The 27,349-nt window shown below is 36.7% G+C and overlaps 1 protein-coding gene across 1 annotated transcript; it reads right to left on the reverse strand.

Moving 5' to 3' along the window:
* Positions 1 to 863: 863 nt before the first annotated feature.
* On the reverse strand, positions 864 to 25,861 carry UBXN2A (UBX domain protein 2A). The gene is made up of 7 exons (XM_081068089.1): positions 25,628 to 25,861; positions 18,082 to 18,136; positions 11,901 to 12,039; positions 10,974 to 11,080; positions 10,097 to 10,234; positions 8,328 to 8,486; positions 864 to 2,736 (listed from the first exon to the last, which is right to left on the reverse strand). The coding sequence occupies exons 2-7, from the start codon at positions 18,120 to 18,122 to the stop codon at positions 2,544 to 2,546; spliced, it is 777 nt and encodes a 258-aa protein (XP_080924215.1). The 5' UTR covers positions 18,123 to 18,136; positions 25,628 to 25,861; the 3' UTR covers positions 864 to 2,543.
* Between the last annotated feature and the right edge of the window lie 1,488 nt (positions 25,862 to 27,349).

A 27,349-nucleotide genomic window follows, 5' to 3' on the forward strand; every position in this document is an offset into this window, starting at 1 on the left:
TTCTGAGAGTAAATGACAAAAGGAAAAGGTTTTCCTTTGTCCTCCCTCTCTTCCTTATAAAAAGGCCTCTACCATGTAGAGAAGGCTAGAAAAGAAAGCATTCTTACAGTGGTCTTCAAACATAAGACATCTCTTACAAAACAGGTCATCTCGATATGTATTTCCTTTTTGTTATTCCTGAGCTTTTAATAAAAACTTCATGTAAATGTTCTAGCCTGTCTCAGCTGTGCTTATAGAAAATAAAAGTATAGGTTTATGTCATTAGTTCCACATTAAAAGGGAACATTCTAAGAACAAACTGTGGGGGACGAAGAGAAAACTTAAAGGTCTAGCAGCCCCATTTCAATGCAGTCTTCCACTGTCCATGGTGAAGCATGCAGGTTTTATTTTCTGAGGATGGAAGCTTGGTGTAGGATTTCTCCAAGACTGGTTCTTCTACTACATACCTAAGAATCACTTGAGAATAAAAATGTGGGGATCTGGCAGTCATCCCAGATACAATGAATCAGAATGTGTGGTAGGTGGCAGGAATAAGCATTTCGAAAAGCTTCCCAAATGATTCTTACACTAAGGCTTGAGAATAATTGGAGACCATTGCTTTGTAAGAATGGCTCTTTCAGGCGAGTCTGTAAGGTCAAAACTATTTTCATGATCGTACTAAGTTGTTTTGTTCATTTTCTCATGAACGTACAGTAGCATTTACTAGCGGCTACATGATATGATATCACAACAGATGGAAGCAGATATGAGATTCTGTCTGTCTTCTTTAAGTCAGACAGGAAAGATAATTACAAAAGATGGAATACAATGCCACGGCCCTCACTAAATCTTTTTATGTTTTGGAAAACAGACATTTTTTTTCATAAAAATGTTTACATTAATGTGTTTATTTTTTTATATTGTATAACTCTTCATTTTTAATATAACATATATATCATCCACATAAACAAAAGGTCTTGAGACCAAAAAGTTTGAGAACTGTTCTTTCCCCATCGTCCACTGCCCTACATCACTGCTGACAGGCACGGCGTAGTTCCTTGGCATACTCAATGTATATTTCACTTTGAATAGAATTCAATAGATCATTTGCGGGAAAAGCTTCCTAAACTTATTTTCGGGCAAGGGCATTTACTCTGACAGTGAAATATTGAAGTCTAATCAGTTTTAAAGTCTAAGAAACAAAGCATGTTTTCCTTGGTAATATCATAATGTAATAAATAATCCTTTCACATATACACAGGTTGGTTCTAATGTACGGAATAGAAAACCATACTTTACATGATGTATTTTAAAAATATTAATTAGCGGTGTGACAACACAATATTAGATTCTAAATAGTCGCAAGTGAATGGCTTATTCCAAATGTTAGCCAAGAACAAATCCCTAATTTTTTAAAGAAAATACAGTAGGTGATGATGACTGGGGTTCCTGGAGAGAAAAGAATTTTTTAAAAATTACACTTCTCAAAAATGTAGAAATGTGGATAGGCAGATTAATACTGAAATTATACTAAACTACAGAATTTTATTCTGAAATGAAAATATGTCTTAGATACTGTTGACAAATTAATATTTGAGAATATCTTGCCGTTAGGGAATGCAAAATGAGAACACTGAGCTTTAGGCATAGCTGTGGTAAAAACAATTCCTTCCAGCCTTTTGATTGTGTCTGAGGTATAAAATAATTACATTGATGCTTATAACCTGCTATGTATAATTTTTCTTTAACATACTGCTATTTATTTATTTATTTATTTATTTATTTATTTATTTATTTATTTATTTTTTAAGATTTTATTGGGGAAGGGGAACAGGACTTTGTTGGGGAACAGTGTGTACTTCCAGGCCTTTTTTTTATTTTCCAAGTCGTTATCTTTTCAATCTTAGTTGTAGAGGGTGCCGTTCAGCTTCAAGTTGTCCTTTCAGTCTTAGTTGTGGAGGGCGCAGCTCAGCTCCAGGTCCAGTTGCTGTTGCTAGTTGTAGGGGGCACAGCCCACCATCCCTTTCGGGACTCGAGGAATTGAACTGGCAACCTTGTGGTTGAGAGCCCACTGGCCCATGTGGGAATTGAACTGGCAGCCTTCGTAGTTAGGAGCACGAAGCTCCAACCACCTGAGCCACCGGGCAGACCCTAACATACTGCTATTTAAAACTTCTGAGATAGCTAACATTTAAATAAATCACTGCTGTTTTGGAATGGTGTTTACATGAATGATGCTGTGAACATATTTGCTAATTTATACCATATTAATATTTAAATGACACAGCTATTTAATATATCTTATGTTGAATAATTGGTATTTGAAAATAAGTGTATTTTTCTGAGTAGCCTTTTGGAAAAAGTGCATTGAATATAGTTTCCAGTCATAGTTTACTTTCCTAACTTGTACTTATTTAAAAATCTTCTCATCCGGAGGGAGTCAAATAGTATTCAGGCCAAAAGTCCAGTGAATCTGACTTTTCCTTTCCCCCATTTTGGTTTGCATGTCCACTTACAACCATCGTTTCTCTGCAAACTTTTCATTAGTGTTTCAAAAGTCAGTGTTAGGAAAGTTCTCTAAAAGGTTCAGTGGTTTTTTGGAGTCTCTGAATGATTACAGCATTCTGTAAATCTGCTTCTTCCAATGTTAGTGTTTCATCTAGCAATCTGAGGACAGGAAGAGCTGTTGCCAGAGAAAAGGGAGGACTTCTTTGAGATCCTTGGTATTTTTCGATGAAGTCTTTAATGTGGCTTATCCTGTAAAACAGCACAAACTATTAATATAATATTTTGAATTAGCTAATTTAAAGTAATAACTTGTTAAGACATCTGGCTGTGTTAACATATACAGTAGTCAAATTATAATGATAGAAACATTTGGGCTATTTTTTAAAGGTTGACCCTTGGTGATGGTAAAGAATCCCTATTAATTATCTTCGGTGTGCCAAGGGTATTATGGTTACACTTTTAAAGAGCACTTATCATTTAGAGACACATACTGAAATATTTACACATGTAACTACATGTATATGAAGCCTGGGATTTGCTTAAAAATAGTTGAGTGGGAATTCAGTGATGGATCATTATCTTCTCTTTGCTTTTGTATATATCTCAAAGTTTCTATAATAGAAAGTTTATATATCTAAATATCTAGCTCTGAATGGATCAGAAATGGTCCAAGTAGTAATCCTAGACACAGGTTTCTGTTAAATTCCAGGTCATGCTGTACTTCAAATCCACTTAGGAAAGTTCTTAGAGCAGACAGAATTTAAGTTAGTATAATGAACACTATGTAATATAATAATTGTAATCTTGAAGGTAGCTCAAAGTTATCTTCACCTAAGTATATGTGTATGTATTTAGAGAGGGAAAGCATGTAGGCGGTTCATCAAATCTAAGATATCACTGATTTTAAAACACATCATATTATGTGTTATTTAAAAAAATCCAGATTATGACAAGATATTTTCTCAACTTAGAATTTTTATTTTATATTTATTGAAAGAGCACTTTTAATGTCACACAAACATTTGTCAAATCACTCATGTGTTTCCATAATATAAGTAAAATAAAATGGTTAAGTCATCCCTAATACTCGAACATTAGTCAGACTTGGATCCTTTGAGTTACTTTTGATTTGGTCATTAATGTACATGTTTTTCCACATTATACCCACTCTCTGTTTCACCAGGTGTGTTGGTGATATAGAATTTCTTTAGAAAAGTGCTCCACTACTATCTCTGGGATGTTTTTCCTTCAGCTGACACTCATTCTGTATACTTTGAGGCAGATACTAACGCAAAGAAAATTGTGACCATCATTGCCATATGGCCAACAAGGAACTATGGGATGTATCCCCATTTCACAGTTGCTAAAATGTAAAATAATGTGCAACTCAGAAATAATGAAATATGGCATATTATGAAAGACAAAATTCTCCGATTCAATCAATTCACTAAAATTTACTAATTGCCACTGTATTAAACCTGTGTGGGTTCCCAAAAGAGACTAGGGCATGGGCCCATGTATTTATTTGGGTACCAAAAACTGGATAACTAAAGGCTAAAGCTTACAGCAAAGATTATAAACATAAAAAAACAACTCCATTTTAAAGGAACTGTGCAGTGAAAATTAAAAAATAGATACTGTAATCTCTATGATCACATTGAGATAATAACGAAATGCAAATCTTAAAAGCTGTAAAAGGATAAAAAATAATAAACACCTGTTAAGCTTAAAGGGAGGCAAGAATAAAAAGACATGGGGTAAAGAGAAAACAAAGAGCAAGATGGTAGCCTAAATCCAACTAGTTCAGGATACTATATACTATTATTGTAAAAAGTGCACTAAACATTCCAACTTAAAAACAAAGCCTGATTAATCATCACTTAATAAATACTGTTGGCTAATCAAAGTTTTTAAATGCTTCAATCACTCAGGAAAAGAAAAAAATCTAGGTGACTATCTGTTATTGGAAATGTCGGAAGTGTTTTTCTAGACAAGGAAGTTGAGATTAAAATACTGTGTTTCCCTAAGAAGAAACAAACTTGGACAGGAATAACAACTCCCCTCTTCCATTGTCCACATGTTTAGTTTGCCCTCCTTTCACTTAAGGGAATTTAGATCACAGGATATTCCAGCACTCCATTTTAAACATATGCTTCTTCTATTATGATAGTCAGTTCTGTAATTCTAGCGGTCTGCGGTGGTTTTGACATTTAGAAATAATGTAAGTGACATGCCTCGAAGAGAGCCAAACGCATAGAAAGCCCTCAATCGATGGTAGCTAAAAACAAAACAAAAACGCAAAACAGGAACCAAAAAAGACTGTTAGCCTAGCCTACATATAAAAACTATATTCAAACCACTATTTACAAGAAATACCTTTAAAAACAGACATAGATAAATAAGTAGATAAGTTAAAATTAAAAGGAAGGAGAAAGATAGACCATTCAAGCACAAATCCTAAGGAAGCTGATGTGACTATATTAACAGAAGGCAAAGTAAGTTTCAACACAAAATTATCAGGGATTAAAAGGGACATTTCTTTTAGGACTAAAAAGGTCAATTAATCAGAAAAAGACAATTCTCTCTTTGTACAAACCTAATTATATAGCTTTAACAAATATAAAGTAAATGTTGACAGAAAGAAAGGAAAAATAGGCAAATTCACAATCATAGCTGGAGATTTTAGCACAACTCTGTAGGTAACAGCTAAAATTTATAAAGTAAGAGTAATTAAGACAATGTGGAGTTGGCAAAAGGAAAGATAGATAGACCAATGAAACAGAATGGAGAATCCAGAACAGACCATCTGATTTACAAAACGATGCCACAGCCACTAGGTCAAGAAAGGATAGTCTTTTCCACAAGCCGTGCAATAAACAGGACTTGGCCATGTGACTTGCTCTGACCAATGGGGTGTTAGTACTGTGATACAAGTAACTGCATGCTTATTGGGACCAGCCCTCTTGTGCCTCTGCCCTTACTATGAGAACAACAAGGGTAGGTAGTTTGTCATTCAAGATGGATGAGAGACAAAAGGTGTGCAACTAAACTCATGGACCTGCAGCTTAAATCGGAGGTCCCCGAGATGGCCTGCAGACGTATGAATGAGCCCAGCTGAGATCAGCAAAGCCACACCAGCTGACACATAAGAAAGACTTAGTATTCTATGCCATGAGATTTTTGTGACTGTTTACTGAGCAATGCTGATTGATACATCCATACAAACAAATATAAGCCTGGACCATTACCAGAAAAAATAGAACGGGTAATTATTTTCATATAATGGATTATATGAAAATGAATGAGCTACAGTTGCAGACATCAACATGGATGGAGGCTCAAAAACATAATACCAAGCAAAAAGAAAAAAAAATGCAAGTTGTAGTAGATCACATAAAATATGATTCCATTCACATGAACAACAACAAAAAACCAACTGCCTTTTCCTTTCCTTACTGAACAGTTCAGTCCCAAAGTCACATGAGTAGGGCAGAACATCCAGGCCAGAAGTGAGAGGGAGTTTGGTGGCCTAGCGCAGGGAACCAGAGTTACCCACACGGGAAAGGGGCCGCCAGCATGGTGTCAGAGCCTGACCTACACCAGGAGGGCGTCCATGACGGGGGAGAGGCGGGGGTGTTCCGTGCCCAAGTACGGTTAGGAGTGTGTCCACACAGAATTGCTGTCCAGTGTAGAGTGTCAGAAGCCAAGTGGGGTGAGGAGTATATCCAAACTGAGAGGAGGGAGGAGAGGTGGTACAGAGCAGGCTGTCTCAGCAGAATAAAAGGAGCATGCCTAGGGAGGAACAGCCAACTGCAGTTGGCTTGTATCAGAAAAGGAAAGGGGTGAAGAGCGCATCCAGGCATGGGGAGGAGAGGCAGCGCAGAGTGCCAGAGCCCGACACTCTGGAAAGGTCATTGGCATGGGGTGTTGAAGTGGCCTGGGGTGATGTGTCAGAGACCCCGCGGAAGAGAAAGGCTCTCCATGAGAACTGCAAGGAGAGTTAAAGGCCAAGCCAGGTGAGGAAGGCTTCCATGTGGGGGAAGAAGGCAGCGGTGGAAAAAGGAGATGGGTTACATATGGGAGAACTGACCAATAAATAAATATATTAAGAGTAATTGGAGCTAGGCTTCTCCCTGTAGGAGAAATCAGTTACAAATATGGGAAGAGGAAACTAGAATAAACCCTGTGGTCGTGGTGGATTGAAACAGGTAGTATCTATGTGAACTCATGGTTTCTGAGATACAAAGATACAGAAAGACAGGTGTAAAGGTGTGTGCGTTCCTGTATATATGTATATGTGTAGACACCTCTAGCTCTGTCCACTCAGAGGGCCTGGGAGTGCTGCGATCCAAGTAGCAGTCACTACACCTTGTACCCAAATCCTGGCTTCTCAATACCACTGTCCACTAAAAAGGACCAGGGCTTCTTAGAAAAAGAATGAACCTGAAAAAAAATTTTGTGCCAGAAAATAAGGAAATGCTCAAAGAATGGTCCGAACATGTCAAAAGTTTTAAGGAGGTCCAACTGACTATATCTGGGACATTTGGGCATTAAATGATACCACCTGATAGAATGCGATGAGGTGTACAAAGCATCATTTCTGTGATATTCCTGCCAAAATTAGTGACCTAAGTATAATCATGAGAAACCATCAAATTAAAAAAACTGGTCTGTAATTTTAAAAAATGTCAAGGTTATGAAAATCAAGAAAAGACCAAGGAACTACTATTTCAAACTGCAACATGACAATTAAATGAAATGTGTGATACTGAATGGCTTTGGGCATAAAGGATGATAGATTAAATGGCAAACCTTGTCGGGTCCCAATGTTAGTTGTAAAAGTGTATCGATATTAATTTCCATCTAAAGATGGCTGAATTGCAGTTATGTGGGATAATGTCCTTGTTTGTAGGAAACATAACACTAAAGTATTTTTGGTGATGGGTGATCAGATTCGCAACTTACTCTTTAAGGGTTAGGAAAAAAAATTCTTTATACTGTTCTCAAAACTTTTTTGTATGCTTATGATTCTTGTAACATTTAAACTAATTATTTGAAAATGAGCAAAGAAACTCATTATTTTTTAGGGATACAAATGTACTTGGTAAAACTATGAATAAAGCAGAAAATGATTAACACAAATTTAGAATACAGTTTATCTCTTGCACAAAAGGAAAGAGATACGATCAGGGAAAGGCACATAAAGTATATTGGTATGTTTTGAGTTAGGTGGTACATATGTGTTTATTTTATTATTATTATTTTCACTACGTATGTATATATAGTAATATATATTAAAGCATATATTAATTTATTTATTTTAAATAGGTATGACATTCCCCTCCAAATTTTAAAATGCTTTTGAATAAAGAAGGAAACCTATATACAGTATGTTCCTATTTTTAATTAAAATGAAAAAAAAAATTAAGAAGACTGGAAAAATCTATTAGACTGATTAATAGTGATTATCTCTGGGTGATGGAATTTAAATTGACTTCAATTTCTTTCAATACTTTTCTGTATTTTCATTCTTTTTCCATGATGAACAGAAAACTATGTACATAATGCTAATGACTGAATTTAAAACATTAAAAATAATTCTTTTAAAATTAGGTATCCAAACAGGAAAACTAATCAAATGATAAGAATGATAATCCATAAAATGGACTGAAAATACTTTATTAATGTCCAAGAGTTTCCACTGTCATAATATATTATGTTTAGAGAACAGTTTATTAAGGTCCTTGGTTAGTTCTTAAAAACAACTCTTTACTGAACTGGAAAGAAGAAATGAAATTTAAACTTAGGGAAAAAAATCAGGCAAATAATGAAAAACTCACCTATGAGAAATGTTAAATTTCTGAACAATCCTTTTCCCATTGGCTAACCAGATCTGTATATTAGTGATGGGTTCCAGATTGTTTAGTGGGACTGCACACAAAGTCTTTTTCTTTTCAACTTCATTACTCTTTGCTTTAGAAACAATTTTTGGTGTGGCACTAAAAAAAATCCAGACAACAAAGTCAGATGCATGTTTGTTCATTAAGGATAACTTTATCAGTAAACAATTACTACAAAAATTTTATATTAAGTATAGCTTTTAGAAAGATTTTAGTAAGTCACAGCTGTTTCCTCAATAACATAAAAATATTAATATTATTTATGCCCAACACGATTGTAGAAATCCAATGAAATTATGCATATCCAAGTAATTTGCAAGCTTATAGAGTGCTACGTACTCATACTCATACGTATACTGTTAGTAGTATTATTTGGGTAATAATATGGGCTTTACCTTTACCTCTCCCCAAGTTAAAATTTCTAAAAGAAATTATAAGTTCTCTATAGACGTTAGTCCTTAATTTATAAAGAAAAAGAAACATAATATTTCCTGACCATTCTGAGAGTCACAACTAGATATTTTTATATGTGTGGATATGTGGATGGTATGACAAGTTCGTGAACTTGCCACAATGATGTTGCTAACCTTTTTTGATATCAGAGGGATTATTCATTATGAATTTGTACCAACTGGACAGTTAACCAAGTTTACTATTTGGAAGTGCTGAAAAGACTGCATGAAAAACTCAGACCACCTGAACTTTTCACCAACAATTCATGGCTCTTGCATCACGACAATGCACCAGCTCACACAGCACTGTCTGTGAGGGGGTTTTTAGCCAGTAAACAAATCACTGTATTGGAACACCCTCCCTACTCACCTGATTTGGCCCCCAATGAGTTCTTTCTTTACCTGAAGATAAAGGAAATATTGAAAGGAAGACATTTGATGACATTTAGGACATCAAGGATAATACAATGACAGCTCTGATGGCCATTCCAGAAAAAGAGTTCCAAAATTGCTTTGAAGGGTGGACTAGGCACAGGCGTTGGTGCATAGCTTCCCAAGGGGAGGACTTTGAAGGTGACCGTAGTGATATTTAGCAAGGAGGTATGTAGCACTTTTTCTAGGATGAGTTTGTGAACTTAATTGTCATATCTCGTATACCTTAATCAATCTTGATAATTGATATATGAGAATTCATAAATATAAAAGTGATTCCGTATCTAAGCTCCTTGCATATTCTGTCATAAGGTATAGTTACATATAATGAAGACTACAATATTTGAAAATAACTGAAGACTGATATTAAGTTTATAAGGCAATTTTTTTTTCATTTTTATTACCTCATAATTCAGATACTAATCACAGAACACAATTTTGAAAGCACTGGTAAGTATAAAATGGAACCCTATATTTGAAAGCTAGCATATATACTCTAACATTAATGGTAAAGCTCAAGTGGTGGGAGTAAGGGAGAAAAAAATGATTCATTCAATTTTGCCTAATGTCCTCAAATAAACCAGGCTCTTTTGATTTGATCTATAAAAAAGGCCTACATGATTTTTTAGTGTAGTGCCAGCATATGTTAATTTACACTACAACAAATATAATTTAGGAGTCCTTATAAAAGCTAACATGAAAAATCTCATTTCCAGTGGGAGGAATGAAAAACTCCCTATATGTTGTCAGTACGGTAATACAGTGATGCGCTGACTATTAGTCAAGCCAGTGTTTATGGAAAGCACGGATCAGGAGTGTACTCACCTTCCCAGTCTGTGACCCTGTCCTGAGAAGGGCTGGAACACAGGCTTCGTTGACATACATACTTCATTTTTCTTATCTTCGACTTTAACATCCACCTCCTCTTTATCAAAAGTTCCCTGTAATTCTAAAGGTAATTCCCTTGGAAGGTAAACAAACAAAGTGATAAATAAAGCTACCAATGTGTTTTTTATTTCTCTGAAAAACACATTCTATGTGAAAAAAGAATGGAAAAATATATAGAAATAAGAGTCATAGAACATTCTTGACAATCAAAAACTGAATGCATTTAAAAAAATGTAGTTAAACAGTACAAATACCAAAAATCAAGAACAATATGGAATAATTTTTAAGACTACAAATTCATGAACAGCTTGAGTTATTCAGCTAAATTTAAAGAACTGGACCATTTTATAGGTGTCTGAATACGACTAATAGTGTGCTAGAAAAATCAAGCTCTTATTTCAATTTTTAAGTGAAAACACAGATTGACTCTGGAAATGACAAATAAAATACGAAACATGTTAGAATTTTACAAAATGCTTTCACATTTCATCCTCCTAACAGAGAGATTAAAGTAATGCAGGACTTGGACTCAGCCTGGGGCTTTGTCTAGTAGGCCACAAATGCCGCTCTTCTGTTTTACTCACAAACATGGGAAAATCGATTAGTTTAACTCAGATTTGGATTGATCAGAATTCAAATTCCTACACTTTTTTCAAAATTACAGCTGTGGCTCGCTTAAGAAAACCCACCCTATGAAAATCTGAATTTATAAAAGAAAAAAAGTATCTGAATGTGTAAGGATGTGTAAACAACATTAAAAGGGATACTTCCAAATGAACACACCTAAAATATCCTATTTACAAAGATTGCTTACCCTTTTTTGATGGAGTTCAGAAACTGTTGACTTGCACCATCAGAATAACTTCTGAAATCATCATTGACTGTAAATCCATTTTTCCATAATTTTATACTTACATCTACCTGCACAGCAGTAAGAAACAAAATGCATCATGTTAATAAAAAGTACAATACTTCTGTATATTGCAGAAATGCTTTATGTGTACTCCACTTTTTGTCACACAGAATATTAATAAGATGTGTATTGAAGGGTTAGGCTTGAATAACATTTTAAGTTTTACTGTTTCATCAGGAACATTCTTCATTGAAACTAGCATTTATTTTCTCCCCACAAGTACAAGCAAGAATTACTAGTAGAGGTGCCAGCAGCTTTACTAAAGTCAGCACAGTGACAGAGTAAATACTGTGTTTCCCCGAAAATAAGACCTAGCCGGACAATCAGCTCTAATGCATCTTTTGGAGCAAAAATTAATGTAAGACTCAGTATATTATATTATATGTATTATATTATACTATATTATATTAAAGACCCGGTCTCATATTATAGTAAAATAAGACCGGGTCTTACATTAATTTTTGCTCCAAAAGACCAATTAGAGTTGATTGTCCAGCGAGGTCTTATTTTTGGGGAAACACGGTAATACCTTATTATTATTATGAAAACAGTTTTGACCTCATGTACCCTCTAAACCAGGGGTGTCCAAACTTTTTTCAACGTTTTTCACCAAGGGCCATATGCGGTAAAATACACAAACAGCCGGGCCACTCACTCGAAGTGAAGTCCGTATTGCCTCACCTGGTTTATTTAAGTAAATTAAATATATTTTTGGAATTTGCCGCGGGCCAATTAACAATGGATTGCGGGCCGCAGTTTGGACACCCCTGCTCTAAACGGTCCATATTTTGAGAAACACTGAAAGAGAAAAACGTTAGGGACATTTACCTGTTTTTTCTGTTCAGTGGGAGACAAGCATTTGCCACCAACCTTCTGAGCTTCCTCAAAAAGACTGTCAACAAAATATTCACAAGTAGTTTGTTGATTATCACTGAGAGGTTGGTTGTCAGATCCTGTTTCACAAACCCTACACACACAAAAAGAAAAATAAGCACTATTGACTACTAATTCTCTAAAAATTTACATCAATTGTTCTAGTGAAGGGATGCTGAACTGAGATGCTACTACCTCCACGTCCACAGTTTTGACCCTCTTCTAAGTTAAGGTAAGAGATACGTGACCTTGAGAAGCCATTAATCCTTTCGGTTCAGAGCAGCATTTTCTCAAGTTCAGTCTATTGACACTTGAGGAGGGATAATTCTTTATTGTGAGGGCTGCCTTATGCAGGGCAGAATGTTTAGCAGCACCCATGGCCTTGACCCATAGATACCAGTCGCATGTATATTCCTCCTCCCCCAAAGTGTTATAACAACCAAAAATATCTCCAGACATTTTGTCCTGGGGTGGGGGGGCAGGGGGTGGGGGTGGGAAACATCTCACCAGGTTGAAAACCACTGGTCAAGAGTCAAAAAATGTGTTCTCTGTAAAGGGCTCAAAATGGCTTTAAAAGGGGTTATAATGTACTTTTTGGTAATAGAAAGCACTTTTGAAACTAAAGGTGATAATCCATCAGGACCAGTCAGAATCATAGTTTTGCTACTTTACATACTTCAGAAAGAGATTTCCCATCGAACACTTTCATTTGTAGTGGTTTAATACTCTACTGTTTTTTTTTTATTTTTCTTAATTGAGGTATAATTGACATACAACATTATATGAGTTTCTGGTGTACAACATAATAATTCGATTATCTGTATTTATTGCAAAATGGTCACCACAATGTCTAGTTAACATCCATCATCATAGAGTTACAAATTATTCTCTTGTGATGAGAACATTTAAGATTTATCTTACCAACTTTCAAATATGCAATACAGTATTAGTAACTATTGTCACCAGGCTGTACATTATATCCCCATGACTTAGTCACTTTACACCTGGAAGTTTGTACATTTTGACTCTCTTCACCCATTTTGCCCACTCCCATCTACTGGTTTTTATTTTGTATTTACAGTTTATAGGAAATGTGGTTGATAGAAAAGATAGTTTCTGGTTGATCTTTTTTGAAGTCATATAGAAAATTCCTAAGTGCACTGAGATACAACTTCTCAGCTTCTATAAATAATGATCAACACTTTTTATAGCTCATACACTGTGCCGGGAACTATAAAGTAGACACTCTCAACCACATTTTATAGATCAGAAAAATGAGTCACAGAGAGGTTAAGTTACATGTCTGAAGCCACACAGCTAGTATGTGACAGAGACAGAATTTAAACCCTGTTAGTCTATCCTCCACGTCTATGCTCCTAACCATGATAAGCTATAAAGCCTATCTTAATAGCTAACATTTATTAACACATGTTAGGGAGGATTCTAAATACTTTACATGTGTTAACTCATCCAATCCTCACAGTGCTCTAAAAGGCATGTATTGTTTTTATTCTCATTTAATAGATAAAGAAAAAGCTTAAGTAATTTGCCCAAGATCACAGAGCTATTGGGAGGTAGAGCTGGAAACTGAAGCCATGATACTAATATCTGCACTCTTAATCACAAAGCTACACTGTCTCTCAAAATAGCCATTGTTAATAAATTGCTGCCGCTCAGGGCAATGTTTTAAGTACATTCTTTTTACTCTTCTAGGTAATTCTCCCTATATCTACTCTTAAGACACTCCATATTATCATAAAGTGTTAATTATGCCTTTTTCAAGGCCATGACATGATACTTCTTACACAAAAATAATCACACCCTAAGATGAATTCTCACAATACTAATGATTTTCTCCTTTCTTTAACAGTACGGCTGTGTAGCAGTAGAAGATACCTTCCAAAAGTTCAGGCTTTGGTATTTGTTTAGGTACCTTTACTAAGCCATACCGACTTTGGGTAAGAAACTTAGCCTCTATGTGATGTGCCTTCCTTGTCTGTAAAATGCAGATACCACCACCTATCTCACGTGCTTGTTGCGAAGATTAAATGCAAATACATATAAAGGTCTATACTTGGTATACAGTATGGACCAGTATACATACTGGCACACGGTAAGTACTCAAATATTAGATAATATTAGAACCACTTTATGTGTTCCAGTTTTTGTTTCTTCTGTTCAGAAAGTAGTTTATACTTAATTACTAGTTACTAAGTACAAAGCCAATAAAGCTGAGCATCCAGAGTAGCTGAAGTTTTATTGCTTTATCTTATCTATATGGGAGGTAAATTCTACTAAATTTCATGTTAATTCAAGTCATTCCAACATTTACTTAGTACCCACTATATGCTAGGTGGTAGGGAGATACAAAAATGAGTAAGAAATAGTCTAGGTTTTTCAGAGTTTCAGAGTACCACGTGTGGAAGTGCACAATAGCTTTATGCCCACAAATTTGATAACTTAGATGAAATGCATCAATTCTTTGAAAGGCACAATCTACCAAAACTCACATAAGGGGGAACAGATAATATGGATAGGCCTACATGTATTAAAGATATTGAATCAAAAATTAATAATCTTCCAAAACGGAAAGCACCATGCATGAATGATTTCTATTAAACATTTAAGGAAGAAATGATACCTAAATTCTCTACAATCTATTCCAGAAAGTAAAAGAAGAAAGGAATACTTCTAACTCATTCTATGAGGACAGCATTAACCTAATATTAAAACCAAAAACATTACAAGAAAGGAAAACTCACAGACAATATCTCTCATGAAAACAGATAACAAAATATCAGCATTTTGAATCCAACAATACATAAAGGAGTCATACACCATGCCTAAGTAGGATTTATTCCAGGAATGCAAGGCTGGTTCAACATTAGAAAACCAATTAAATGTAATCCATCACATCAATACACAAAAGAAAAAAATCACATGATCATATCAACAGGTGCAGAAAAAGTATGTGACAATATCCAACATCGATTCATGATAAAAACTCTCAGCAAAGTAGGAATGGAGAGGAACTCCCTCAACTTGATAAAGAACATCTATAAAACACCTACAGCTAACATAATTAATAGTGAGAAACTAGATGCTTTCCCCCCTAAGATCAGGAACAAGAAAAGCATGTCCCTTCTCACCACTCCTCTTTAATGCCATACTGGAAATCCTTGCTAAACCAGTAAGACAAAAAAAGGAAATTAAAAGTATACAGATCAGGAAGGAAGAAATAAAACTGTCTTTGTTTACAGATGACATGACTGTTTACATAGAAAATTCCGAAGAATGAATCACAACAAAAACTCCTGGGACTAATAAGCAATTACAGCAAGGTTGCAGGATACAAGATTAATATACAAAACCAGGTGCTTTCCTATACACCAGCAATTAACAGCTGGCATACGGAATTAAAAACACACCACTATATACATTAGCACCATTTGTCAAACTCCATAGAACTGTACAACCCAAAGAGTGGACCCAAATGTAAACTATAGTTAATAATAATGTATCAATATTGGTTTTCCAATTATAACAAATATACCACACTAATACAAAATAATAATAATAGAGGAAACTCTGATGGGGATGAAGATATTAGGAACTGTATATTTTCTGCTCAATTCTTTTGTAAACTTAGAACTATTCTTAAAAATAAAGGTTATTAGTAATGAAATAATTTTTAAAAAGAGCAAGAAAGACATTCTTAGACAGACAGGAAAAGGGGGGAAGTACACCACATTTAATGTTTCTTTATAATTCAGGGACCCTGTTTATGTTTTACTATATTAAGCTACAATATAGCAAAATCCCATGGACATACTGATGCATGTGGACTTGCCTTAATACTAAATATACCCAGAGAATTTTATTATTTTATCTTTGTTTTCTACTTTGTCCTCCTTTTCCTTACTTGTCACTATCATTTTATGATGCAAATATCAATATTCCTCTTCATAATTTGGAAACCAGATTCCCAAAGCTGTTATGGCTAAGTAAATAATCTTGAAGTCTCAGGAGTTCTTTCATGAAAAAGTACACAAGTTTCCGGAAACGGACTTTGAAACATGTATTCTGACTACAGAACAGCTTCTTTTGCTCACTTTCTCATTCACTACTGTGTTCTGTCTAAATAAGGTTTCCAACTAGCTGCTGTCCAAATATAGGTGAAGGATTGACATCTGTGTATACTTTGGTAGCACATATGGTAAGTATGGATTTTCGCCATTTCTAGTCTTTGAAAAACTGATACACTTAGAAAATCAGTCTTTTCATTTTTTACTTGACTGGTGTTTCTAACAAAATCTTTTTGTTACAAAGAAAATTATAAACTCTAATGCTAATATTTTTGTATAAGACATCTTATGATTTAATTAAATTCAAGTACTGATACATTCTACAACACAGATGAAGCTTGAAAAGATTTTGCTAAATGAAAGACGCCAGTCACAAAAGATGACATATTACGTGATTCCATTTATATAAACTGTCCAGAATAGGTAAATATATAGAGATAAAAAGTGTGTTAGTGATTGTCAGGGACAGGGTGTAGGAGAATGGGGTACAATATGACTACTAATGGGTATGGGGTTTCTCTTTGGAGTGATGTAATGTTATAAAACCGACTGTGGTGATAGTTGCACAACTCGATGAACGTACTAAAAAACACCGAATTGTATACTTTAAATACATAAATTATGTGGTATGTGAGTTAAGTCTCAAAAACACCGTTAAAAAAAAAAGTCCTAAGTTAATTTTACTTTTTAAAATTAATCAATTGATTTCTTTCTATGTAGAAGAGTTAACAGAGCAGGCCTGCCTGCTATCCTCTGAAAGTCCTGCTTACTTATCTTATGAGAGTCTGGAATTTTAGTACGTGACTAGCCCCTAATTAAAAGCCTACACTTATTTTCAATGAACTTTCCTGGTAGGTATCATTTCATATGTGCTGTCACCACTTGTTACTTGGGGAAATAAGTGCGTCCCGGGTGACTCTATTGGGAGAGGCCTCTTGGAAGCTTGTGCTTTCCCCTGGACTTCGCCCCATGTGCCTTTTCCTTTTGCTGATTTTGCTTTGTATCCTTTCATTGTAATAAATCATAGTCATTAGCACGACTATGTGCTGACTCCTGTGAGTCCTCTCAGCAAATCATCAAACCTGGGGTGGTCTTGGAGGCCTCTGACACAACCTCACAATTATACGTTAGTATCAAACACCGAGAGTGCCAAAAACATGTGTATACGTGACTTGTATTCATCTTCTGTTATCAGTGTTTATTATTATAATTTCAATACAGGTTTTTCCTTTCTTAAAATGTGCATACATTCTTTTGGCACCCTCTGTATTTATATAAAACAATAACTACTCTAGTGAAAAAATAACAAGCGATACTCGTTTGGTATAGAAGCATTTATAAAGTGCTTCTAAGTATGAAATAAATACCTGTCTATCTCCTAAAGTGAATTATGAAAGAAATTTATCTCAAGTATACAAAATAAAGAGCATAATGCAAGATAAATATTTCACCTCATATAAGTGAGAATCAAGTATTCCATATTGATAAGAACCATGGACTTTGCATCTACCATTTGCTGAGTGACAGCTAGGTACTAACACTATGCTAAGTGCTTTATATTAATTGGCTACAATTCTTCCCCAAATCTTTCAGGTACTGAGATACAGCCCTAGTTTATAGATGAGATATCAAAGTTCAAAGAATCTACCTAAGTTGCCCAAAGGCCAGAGTGGTAGTATAAGATAGATGAGAGTCAAACCTAGGTTTATCTGACTCCAAAGCGATTATATTTTCACTACGACTCCAACATAAGAGGCTAATGAAGAAAATAGTTACTTGAATTTCTCGCTTATATACAAACAGAGAAGAATGTACCAATTTTTTTATTAATAACACAAAGATTTAACTTCACTAAAATCCATTCAATGCAGCCATGGTAAAAAAAAATTACTTTAAAATGTATTACCATTAGGTGTATAACTGAGATAATCAATTAGGTATATAACTGAGATAATGAAAACTTACTATACAATCAGTGAAATGCAGTAAAAACAGAGGATATTAACAAAAGCATTAATAACAAACAAAATTCATAGCTTGAATTAACTTACCATTCTTCTTTTATACTTTCAAGATTATCTACTTCTTTCATTCTCTTTTACCTTACTGTAAAAGTAAAAAGAAACAAGAGCCAAAGTTCTTAATTTAGTACATTAAATTCATTCTTAGGTATACATTAATATTCTTTAACGTAAGTTATTATGTAGTCCTAAAGTAACACTAAAAGGGTCTTCAGAACAAGTGACCAAACTCCGAGCTGTCACTAGGACATACATTAAATTATGTTTTAAAGTTACTTGAAATAATTCCAGTCTGTGTGGTTTTGTCACCAACTTGATAGTTCAGTTCATTTGTTTCTTAAGTGCGTAAAGTATTTATATGGTTCCAAAGTTGGCCTAAAAAACAAGACACATTCAGAGAACTCCAGCTTCCATCTGTGCTCCTCTACCCTGGCCATCCCAAAGCAATGAGGAGCAGAAAGCAGTTTACTACAAGTAGTGCGCTGCTCCCACTTAAGTCTCCAAAAAATCAGGAAGTGACTTTAAGGGTAACTGAGGATCCAGAGGCAGCCTTTCATGGGATAAACTCAGTCTGAATGATCGCAGGCCCTGACTTCCATTCCACTTTCCTGCTGCTAATGGAGCTGGGCCCAGAACCACAGCTGGAGCACTCATTCTCTAGCTGGAGCACTCATTCTCTCTTAGCCTCTGTTTAGCTGGCAACTAAAGTAGCATAGTGGAGTCTGCTCTGGAAAATATCCTATCATTGAAAATTGTTTAAATACCTCTATTGCTTTCATTATGGATTGAATGTCAACTGAGAGTGAAATTATTTCTTAGCTTTTTCACGAGAAAACTGAGCAATTCTGAAAGACAAGGGAGAAACTGAGAGGAAGAAAAAGGAAATGCAAAGGAGCCGAGGGGTAAATATCGAACATGAAGTGGGGACAGAACCTTCAGCAGCACCCCCAATTACTTCAGATTCTACCTTTTCGCTGGACCATAAGGTAGGAGGCACTAAAGATGACGGTATCTAACAATCAAGGCAAAATGGATGTCTCTGTTGTCTCAGGTGGGTATTTTCTATTTCTAAAGATTTCTTAATCCTTCCTGGACTGATCTTCAAAATTATTCCTTAGAACTTAAAAATGAACACAGACCATTATTTCATTGAGTTTTAGTCAATATTTATTAAAAATAAGGCAATGGATTAGGCATTAGCTTTACAAAGTAATAAATTAGGTAAGTGGGAAGATGTTTTTTACAATATCAAAAATTTATAACATCTGAAATGGATTATATGACTAAATAAACATATGCTTTAAAAATGTAGCCATTAAAATGATTGTAAATTATAAGCTACAACACTGTCAATGTTCTTTTGAGTTTCTAAGTGCTTATCACGTTTATTAGATAAATATATCATTCTATCTCTGGACCAAGGATGAACCTGAAGCTCAAAGGGAAAAATAATCGTGGATATTATTACTTATTGTATGGGGAAAAAAATGAGCTAAAACCATTAAAAGGATTTGAGAAGGTAAAGGGTAAGCATAAGAGAGCTAAGATCTTTATCTATTTGAATAGCGATACAAAAGGCAATTGTTCAAAATTAATTAACTCGAAATGTACGTTTAAAAATATGGCTGTAAAAACAGTTATGAGTTGAAAAAATAATTGTCCTAGGGTAAGGGAGTTGGGAGCACTTTTTAGTTTTAAGTCTTCTAACACTATTTGCCTTTTAAACTATATGTATATGTCATTTTCATTAAAAGCTTAAAAACCAGGGGTGGTTGGTTAGCTCAGTTGTTTAGAGCATGGTGCTCTTAACAACAAGATTGGCGGTTCGATCCCCACTTGGACCACTGTGAGCTGTACCCTCCACAACTAGCTTGAAACAATTACATGACTTGGAGCTAGCTGATGGGTCCTGGAAAAACACACTTAAAATAAACAAAAGTTAAAAAAAGAAAAATTTAAAAACCAGAAAACAAATTAAAAATATATTCAGAAAACCAGAATTTCATGTTCACTAATGTTTTCTCCTACAAGTTTTTTTCAAATCTCCTATTTCTAAAACTATTTAATTGCTTTCCTTTAAAAATTGCTTTCCTTTCAAATATACACAACAGATTAGAGAAAAATATAAACACCCAAGTCAACCATTCAGATTTCAGAAAAGTTTACACTTTGACTTATTTGCTTGTTTTTTGTTTATTCAAGAAATAAAGCATTAAAAAAAAAGAAATAAAGCATTTTAGATACAGTAGAACACTGTTGGATATTTTTAAATATTTAATACTATTTAATATTTAAATAAAAATATTTTAAATTGGTATGTCTTAAATATGTGCATCTTATTGCATATTAATTATACCTAAATAAAATGTAAAAATATTAATAACGTATATTCGGCACCTACTGTATACCAGGCACGATTCCAGGTGCTTGGGATATACATCCTGAACAGAACAAACAAAGATCCCAACCCTTGTGGACATTACATTTTGGTGGTGCTGTTTGCTTTTCCACTTGACAGTTTTCCAACATTATTTTCAACTACTCAAAAACAGTCCCTTAGTTTAGATATGATCCTTATTGTACCATAAACACAACACATTCATTCCACTTCTTGGCTCACGTCATAGGCATGCTTCTACCCTTCCAAGTCCCAACCAGTATCCACTTCTCCCATAAAGGTGAACTATTAAACCCTTATTAATATTCCTCTCTTAAAGCATTTAGATTTTTGGCATTTAAATCATATTATCTGATATTGTTTACTATTGTTTCTTTTGTCTTTTATAATAGCTCTCTCTACTTGATCCAAGATCCTTGAGGACAAGGTATCGTGACTACACACTTCCTGTTTCTTCCATAGTGCATATAGTTAGTGCAAAGCAAAGAGCAGCCACCCTTAAAGTATTTCACCATGTTTCCCATGAATAGGTTATTGTTGTGTAGCAAATTACTAATATTTTTCATTTAATATTTTTAATATTTTCATTTAATATTTTTAATATATTTTCATAATATAGGCTACTGAGAAATTGTTTTTACTTGTTTTATGATAGCAAAAGAGAACGAAGAACAGACCTGGGATTTGAGTAACATGGAGTAACTACCCTTCTCACAAAGGTATTTTGAGGACTAAAGGAGATACTGAGAATACGATAATGTTATGGTCCTTTCTCTTTTCCCACCCGTCATGACCTCTGTTACAAGGATTTGGAAGAAACATCTTCAGACTTAGTTTTAATTTTGACATGGCTATGAAATTTTACCTTTAATTTCACTAATTGAACTTTTAAAAGCATTTATATATGTATTGAACCTCCCACCACTGTGTGTAAGGCACTGGTTTAGAATCTATGACAGAAGCATCAATAGGACAGACACAGTCTCTATTATCAGCGAGTTGAGATACTAACAGGGAAAAAATATACTGAATTACTAATTGCAATCATGGCATAGAATTATGACATAAAAAAATGGATATAAAATCACCACTATTTTAGGTATTTCCTATCATAAATTAATAATATTTAAATAAAACATGTAAAATTTATTTGTATCAATTGAGTGAGCTTCCACAATTATCACGGTCAGGTGACATGAATGAACCTAAGTCATGTTCTGTACAGTAGAGGATAAAAAAAGCCATTTGACAAATACCTGAGTTACCAGCATGAAGTGAGCCTAAGGATGGACAGATGAACAATTTCTTCGTTTTGCTTCAGTCAGTTCCAATTAGTACCACTACCATCTCACATATGTATTGTATATAGCAGTTTACCAAACACCTTCCCCAATATTATCCCACTTACTCCCAACAACCGCAGTGATAAAAATCAGTCAGGAGACAGAGTAGATTGAGCTTTTGGGAATATATCCACTAAAAGGAAAATCCAGTCAAAACAGATTTAAACTGGAAGGATTTGAGATCTTGCTTCCTGGGAATCGTCATCAGTTTTGGCTTAAATAAACTCTTACAAACATTTTTTAAAAAAAAGATTTTATTGGGGAAGGGGAATAGGACTTTATTGGGGAACAATGTGTACTTCCAGGACTTCTCCAAGTCAAGTTGTTGTCCTTTCAATCTTAGTTGTGAACGGAGGGCGCAGCTCAGCTCCAGGTCCAGTTGCCCTTGTTAGTTGCAGGGGGCGCAGCCCACCATCCCTTGCGAGAGTCGAATAGGCAATCTTGTGGTTGAGAGGACGCGCTCCAACCAACTGAGCCATCTGGCCACCCTTACAAACATTTTTTAAAAATGGATTTAGACTACTAAGAAATGCAGTGTTTTGGGGCTGGCCCGGTGGCGCAGGCAGTTAGAGCTCCATGCTCCTAACTCTGAAGGCTGCCGGTTCGATTCCCACATGGGCCAGTGGGCTCTCAACAAAAAGAAATGTAGTCTTTTTAATGTATACATTAGAATTTGAATAGAAAAAATGTGCATATTAACAATTTTCCTCATTTTTATAAGCATATATTACAGGCTATGTTTTTTTTTTTAAGATAGGGATTTGTATCAAGATATTATATATACCATTGGGTATGCTATCTTTACATAGTAGCTGAAGTTTCTCCTTAAGGATAAAGCCATTCCTGGCATTAAACACAAAGGAAAAGAAACCAGTGGATCACACATTTCCATGTGGAGTTCCTTTCATCTAGATCTTCTGTGAAATCTCATTAGGCCTCCAAGTGCAAACTAAGGAAGTATCAGAATCAAACACTTTAAAACACAGTTCATTCGTATATTTATGAATTCTAGTTGACTATTAAGTAATAAAGTTTCAGCTTATCTTAACTATAATCACAGTAATAAAGAACATACATTTGTGTCTTCTAGAAAAAAGTTAATGCGTAAGTTATATGCTCCCAAGGACCATATAATGATCAGTAATTTAGATGAGAAAATCCCAGGGGAAAGGTGAAACTTCCACAGAGATTATCAAGGTCACTGAGTCAGCCATCCTTTGACTCCAAGACATTCTCATTCCAGGGTTCCATACTGAAATGTTACCTAACTTGCAAAACTCATCTCAAATACAATCACCTTTTGAAAACTTCCATGATTCCTCCAAAAGATACGAATATAGATTTACTAACAGCAAGGAAAAATCAGTTATGTGTCCTTAGAATTTGCCCTATCTTCACAGCCACAACTATCATCTCTAGTCCCCCTCCAATCTGGTTTCCACACAAAAGTCAGGGTGATCGTTTTTGATTAAGGCACAAATTTGATTGTGGGACTTCCCTGCTTAAAACCCTTCAAAGACCTTTCATTGCTCTTCAAATAAGGTCCAAATCCTTTGGATAATATTACAGTCGTGTTCACTGTACTATTCTCTCATTCCACATTTGAGTGGTTTGAAAATTTCTCTATAAAAGATTAAAAAAAGAAAAAAAAAAGGTCACAAATCCTTAACATTTCTTTTTTTTTTAAATTAGTTTCAGGTGTACAAAACAATGCAATAGTCAGACATTTCACCCCTCACAAAGTGATAACCCTCCTCCTCCAATCTATTGACCCTCTGACATCATATATATCTATTACAATTTCATTGACTTTATTCCCTATGCTATATTCCGTATCCTCTGACTATATATATTAAATTATAGTTAACACAATATATTATTCAACTTCAGCTTCAGGTGTACAATGCAGTGGTCAAGCATCTATACCGTCCCTGAAGTGGTCTCCCTAATAAGACATGTGCCCATCTGACACCCCACAAAATCTTTACAAGTCTATTGATTCTATTCCCCAAACTGTCTTTCATATCCCTATGGCAATATTGTAGTTACCAATTTGTGCCGTCTAATCCCTTCCCTTTCTCCCTCATCCCTGACCCCTCCCATCTGGCAACCATCAGTTTTTCCTCTGTATCTCTGAGACTATTTCTTTTTACTTTGCTCATTTATTCTTTTCTTTAGATTACACATATAAGTGAGATCATATGGTATTTGTCTTTCTCCGACTGACTCATTTCACTTAGCATAATGTTAACATTTCCTAAAGAGCCCCCACATCATCTCTCTGGTCCTAACTACAGCTCCCTTTTCTTTTCTACACTCAATCCAACTGCTTTGACCTTTCAGTTCTGGGATCTTCTGTAGCCTTTGTGGAACCTACTTCCTTTGCCTGGACCTTTCTTCCCTCCTTTGGGATCCATCTCCACCTATTTCTACTTACCCCATATTATCTCATCTTGAAGGTGACCTTCCTAGGAAAACCTTAACTGATTTCCCCGGCTGGGATAAGTGTCCCCTAACTGCCAACCCCTTACATGTTCTCACAACACTCTATATTCTTCATTTTTAGCTACTATGTAGGTTTATTGGCATTTATTTGTGTTATGATTTGTTTAGTATCTGTTTCTCCCAGTGACAACTGTAAAGTCCTTAAAGGCAAAATCTATATTGGTCACCATCATATTGTTAGCACTCAGCACACAGCAGGCACTGAAAAAATTTTGAATGATAAATTAGCATTAAATATTAAGTAAGTACAGTATGCAGGTAAAGTATTTACCACAGTGCAGTGCTAGGAGTCAGTGCCCAATAAGTAGTAGTTTCTATTAATACTATATTCTGTCTGGTATCTTTGTAATTTGTGTGCTTAATTACTCCATCCTGCACACAATTCTTACTCAATTTTGGATTCCACCAGCTCCTGGCACTAACTTGAGTGTTTTACATAGGTGCTCAACAGTCATTGAATTTAATTGCCTTTTACATCAATTCGACTGTTAGCATATTTCGATAAAAAACACCGTATCAACTTTTAAAGAGTTTTTCCCATTCAAACTCACCTATAACTTAAAAACTTATCAACATTCCCAAAACACCCTTGAGCTATGACTATGAAATAAGGAAGCTGGTTTCCACGTCGCTTACACAATGTCCTCCTGTACAGTTTCACATTGACATCAATACTGTTCGTTTCCTATCCTTATTTTCAATGATCTCAAATTACGCACCAAGGAACCGACCCTGAATAACCACGGTAACGTTCATTATTGCTGACGAACAATAAACTGCGAGGAAAGAGAAAAACGGACACATGGAACAAAAAGAAATTAACCGTGAAAACAGCGAACATGAAAACTGGAACATAAAGTGAGTTGCAGGAGACTGGTAATGAACTTAACTAACAAACGTCCACCCGAAACAGACACGCCTTCTATTTCTGTGCTGTGCTTCGGCAGGGATCGCCTTTGTGAATGGGGACATGTTCACAGCACAGAGCTCGAAGTTTCTGAGCGTCTTCGGAACGAGAAAACCAACCGCTGTGCTTCCAGAGTCCGCACCCGGGAAGCAGGCAGTCAGCAGGCCGACATCCGCGCTCCGGGATGGGCAGGACTCTCGCCCCGCCGCCGCCCGACGGCGTCCTTTCCGGGTCGCAGACACGGGTCCCAAGCCCTCCGGAAGCCGGGCTCGCCGAGACAAAGAGCCGCGCGGCGGCCCCGCGGGAGCCCACGACCCCCGCCGCCCCGCCCCGCCCCGCCGGGGAAACGCCCGAGCAAGCCCCGCGGCGAGCGGAGCGCCCAGCTTCTCCCAGCCGAAAGCGGCGCCGCACGAGGAAACTCACCTCCGGGCGTGGCTGCGGCAGGGGGCCGAGGCGCGCGGTCCCCTCGCGGCCTCCTCCTCAATTCGCTCCGAGGCCGGGCGCTGCCGCCGCCGCCGCCGCCGGGCTGGAGCTCCTCAGATCTGCAGCACCGTGGTCCCCAGCAGACCTTCTCAGGCTCGCGGGCCGCGCTGCCGGGACCGCCTCCCTCGGTGACCACGGCCAGGCGCCGGGCGCGCGCCTAAGCCAGCTCGGCGCGGCCCCAGAGCGCGCGCGGGGCCCGGGGGCGCGCGGGGGCGGGGCTGGAGGCGGCCTTCGGGTCGGGCCTCGGCGTTGACCGCGCTCCAGGCGGCCGCCTCCTTCCTGCCGCGGGTATCGCTGCTGGATACCTCGTCACCCCGCGCGGAAGATGCAGGCACCTACGTGTGGGCTCGCCTGAGGACCCAGCGCCTACTTATCGCTGCACCTCTTCACACTCTGAATCGGGGGAAGGATTCCCCTGCATGCTGACAACACTGAACTTGAACCTGAACCCTGTGGTTCTGGGAAACAATTCAAGACATTCCCCCACCCCTTTGTGTTCCTGAAAGGGTTTACAGCACGGAAGCACCTTCCCCGTGTGATTTAGATGTGATTCACAGACGCCCCCTTGTTTACCTGTGATAAGGTCAGACACAGACCCTTCAAACTCGCATCCTTTTTGCCTCAGGATCAGCTGGCTGGTGGTACTCACTAACCAATGTGGACAAAACACCGGCTAGCTTGACTTGAGCCAACTTTTGTTAAGCTTCTCTCCTTCCAGCCCCCTAAACTTTGACCCGCACTCACCCTGAGCCAGCACACAACCCCTCCTTATCTAACGTGCCTGAAAATAGGCTGACTTCCGTGTAAAACATTCTCTGATCTGCAGTGTGATCACTGCCACCTCTACCCGTTCATCCCACTTCCCCAAAGCCAGTTCTCTGTAGCCTTTGTTCCCCGTTCTCCATAAAAGGAAAGCCCAACTGAACTTGGAAACACTTGGAGTTTTTGTGCGTGGTCAGAGTTCCCCCAGAACAATAGTCACACCCTCACCACCGCCGCTACCCCAGCATTGCAATTGTTCCTTTCTCTCTTCTTGGAATAATCTCTTCCAATAAAGTCCTCTGCCTAAACCTAGGGTTTTTGTTTGCTTGTTTGTTTTTTTGACAGTTGAACATTCTCCCCATGGTAATTGCCCTCCTCCCTTATTGCAATACAGTAGTCTCTTCCCCAATAATCCTTTCAAAAACAGGAACCATTGGCCTAAATCTGGATTTGTTTTTTATTTGACAGTTTTTACTGACAGGATTCAAACTGAGATTGGACCTCACCTATAGACCCTTGTCATCCCCATCCCAGATAAAGGCACCTTGTGAGTCTTTCGAACTCATCTTCTTTTCAGAGATTCCAGGATCCTATGGTGAGTTCTACTGTCAAACCAGTTCTCCTGATATCATGTCTGTTGAAGCTGGTGGTAAGGAGTTACTTTGATTCCTTTTGACAAAGAGACTTTTCTTTGGCCCTTATATGAAGTTTCTTCTTCTCCTTCTTCTTCTTCTCCTTCTTCTTCTCCTTCTTCTTCTTCTTCTTCTTCTTCTTCTTCTTCTTCTTCTTCTTCTTCTTCTTCTTCTTCTTCTTCTTTCTCTCTCTCTCTCTCTTTCTCTCTCTCTCTCTCTCTCTCTCTCACTCTCTCTCTCTCTCTCCCCAGCACCATTTGATAAAGAG

Source organism: Rhinolophus hipposideros (genome assembly GCF_964194185.1).
Source record: "Rhinolophus hipposideros genome assembly, chromosome: 12".
NCBI lineage: Eukaryota > Metazoa > Chordata > Mammalia > Chiroptera > Rhinolophidae > Rhinolophus > Rhinolophus hipposideros.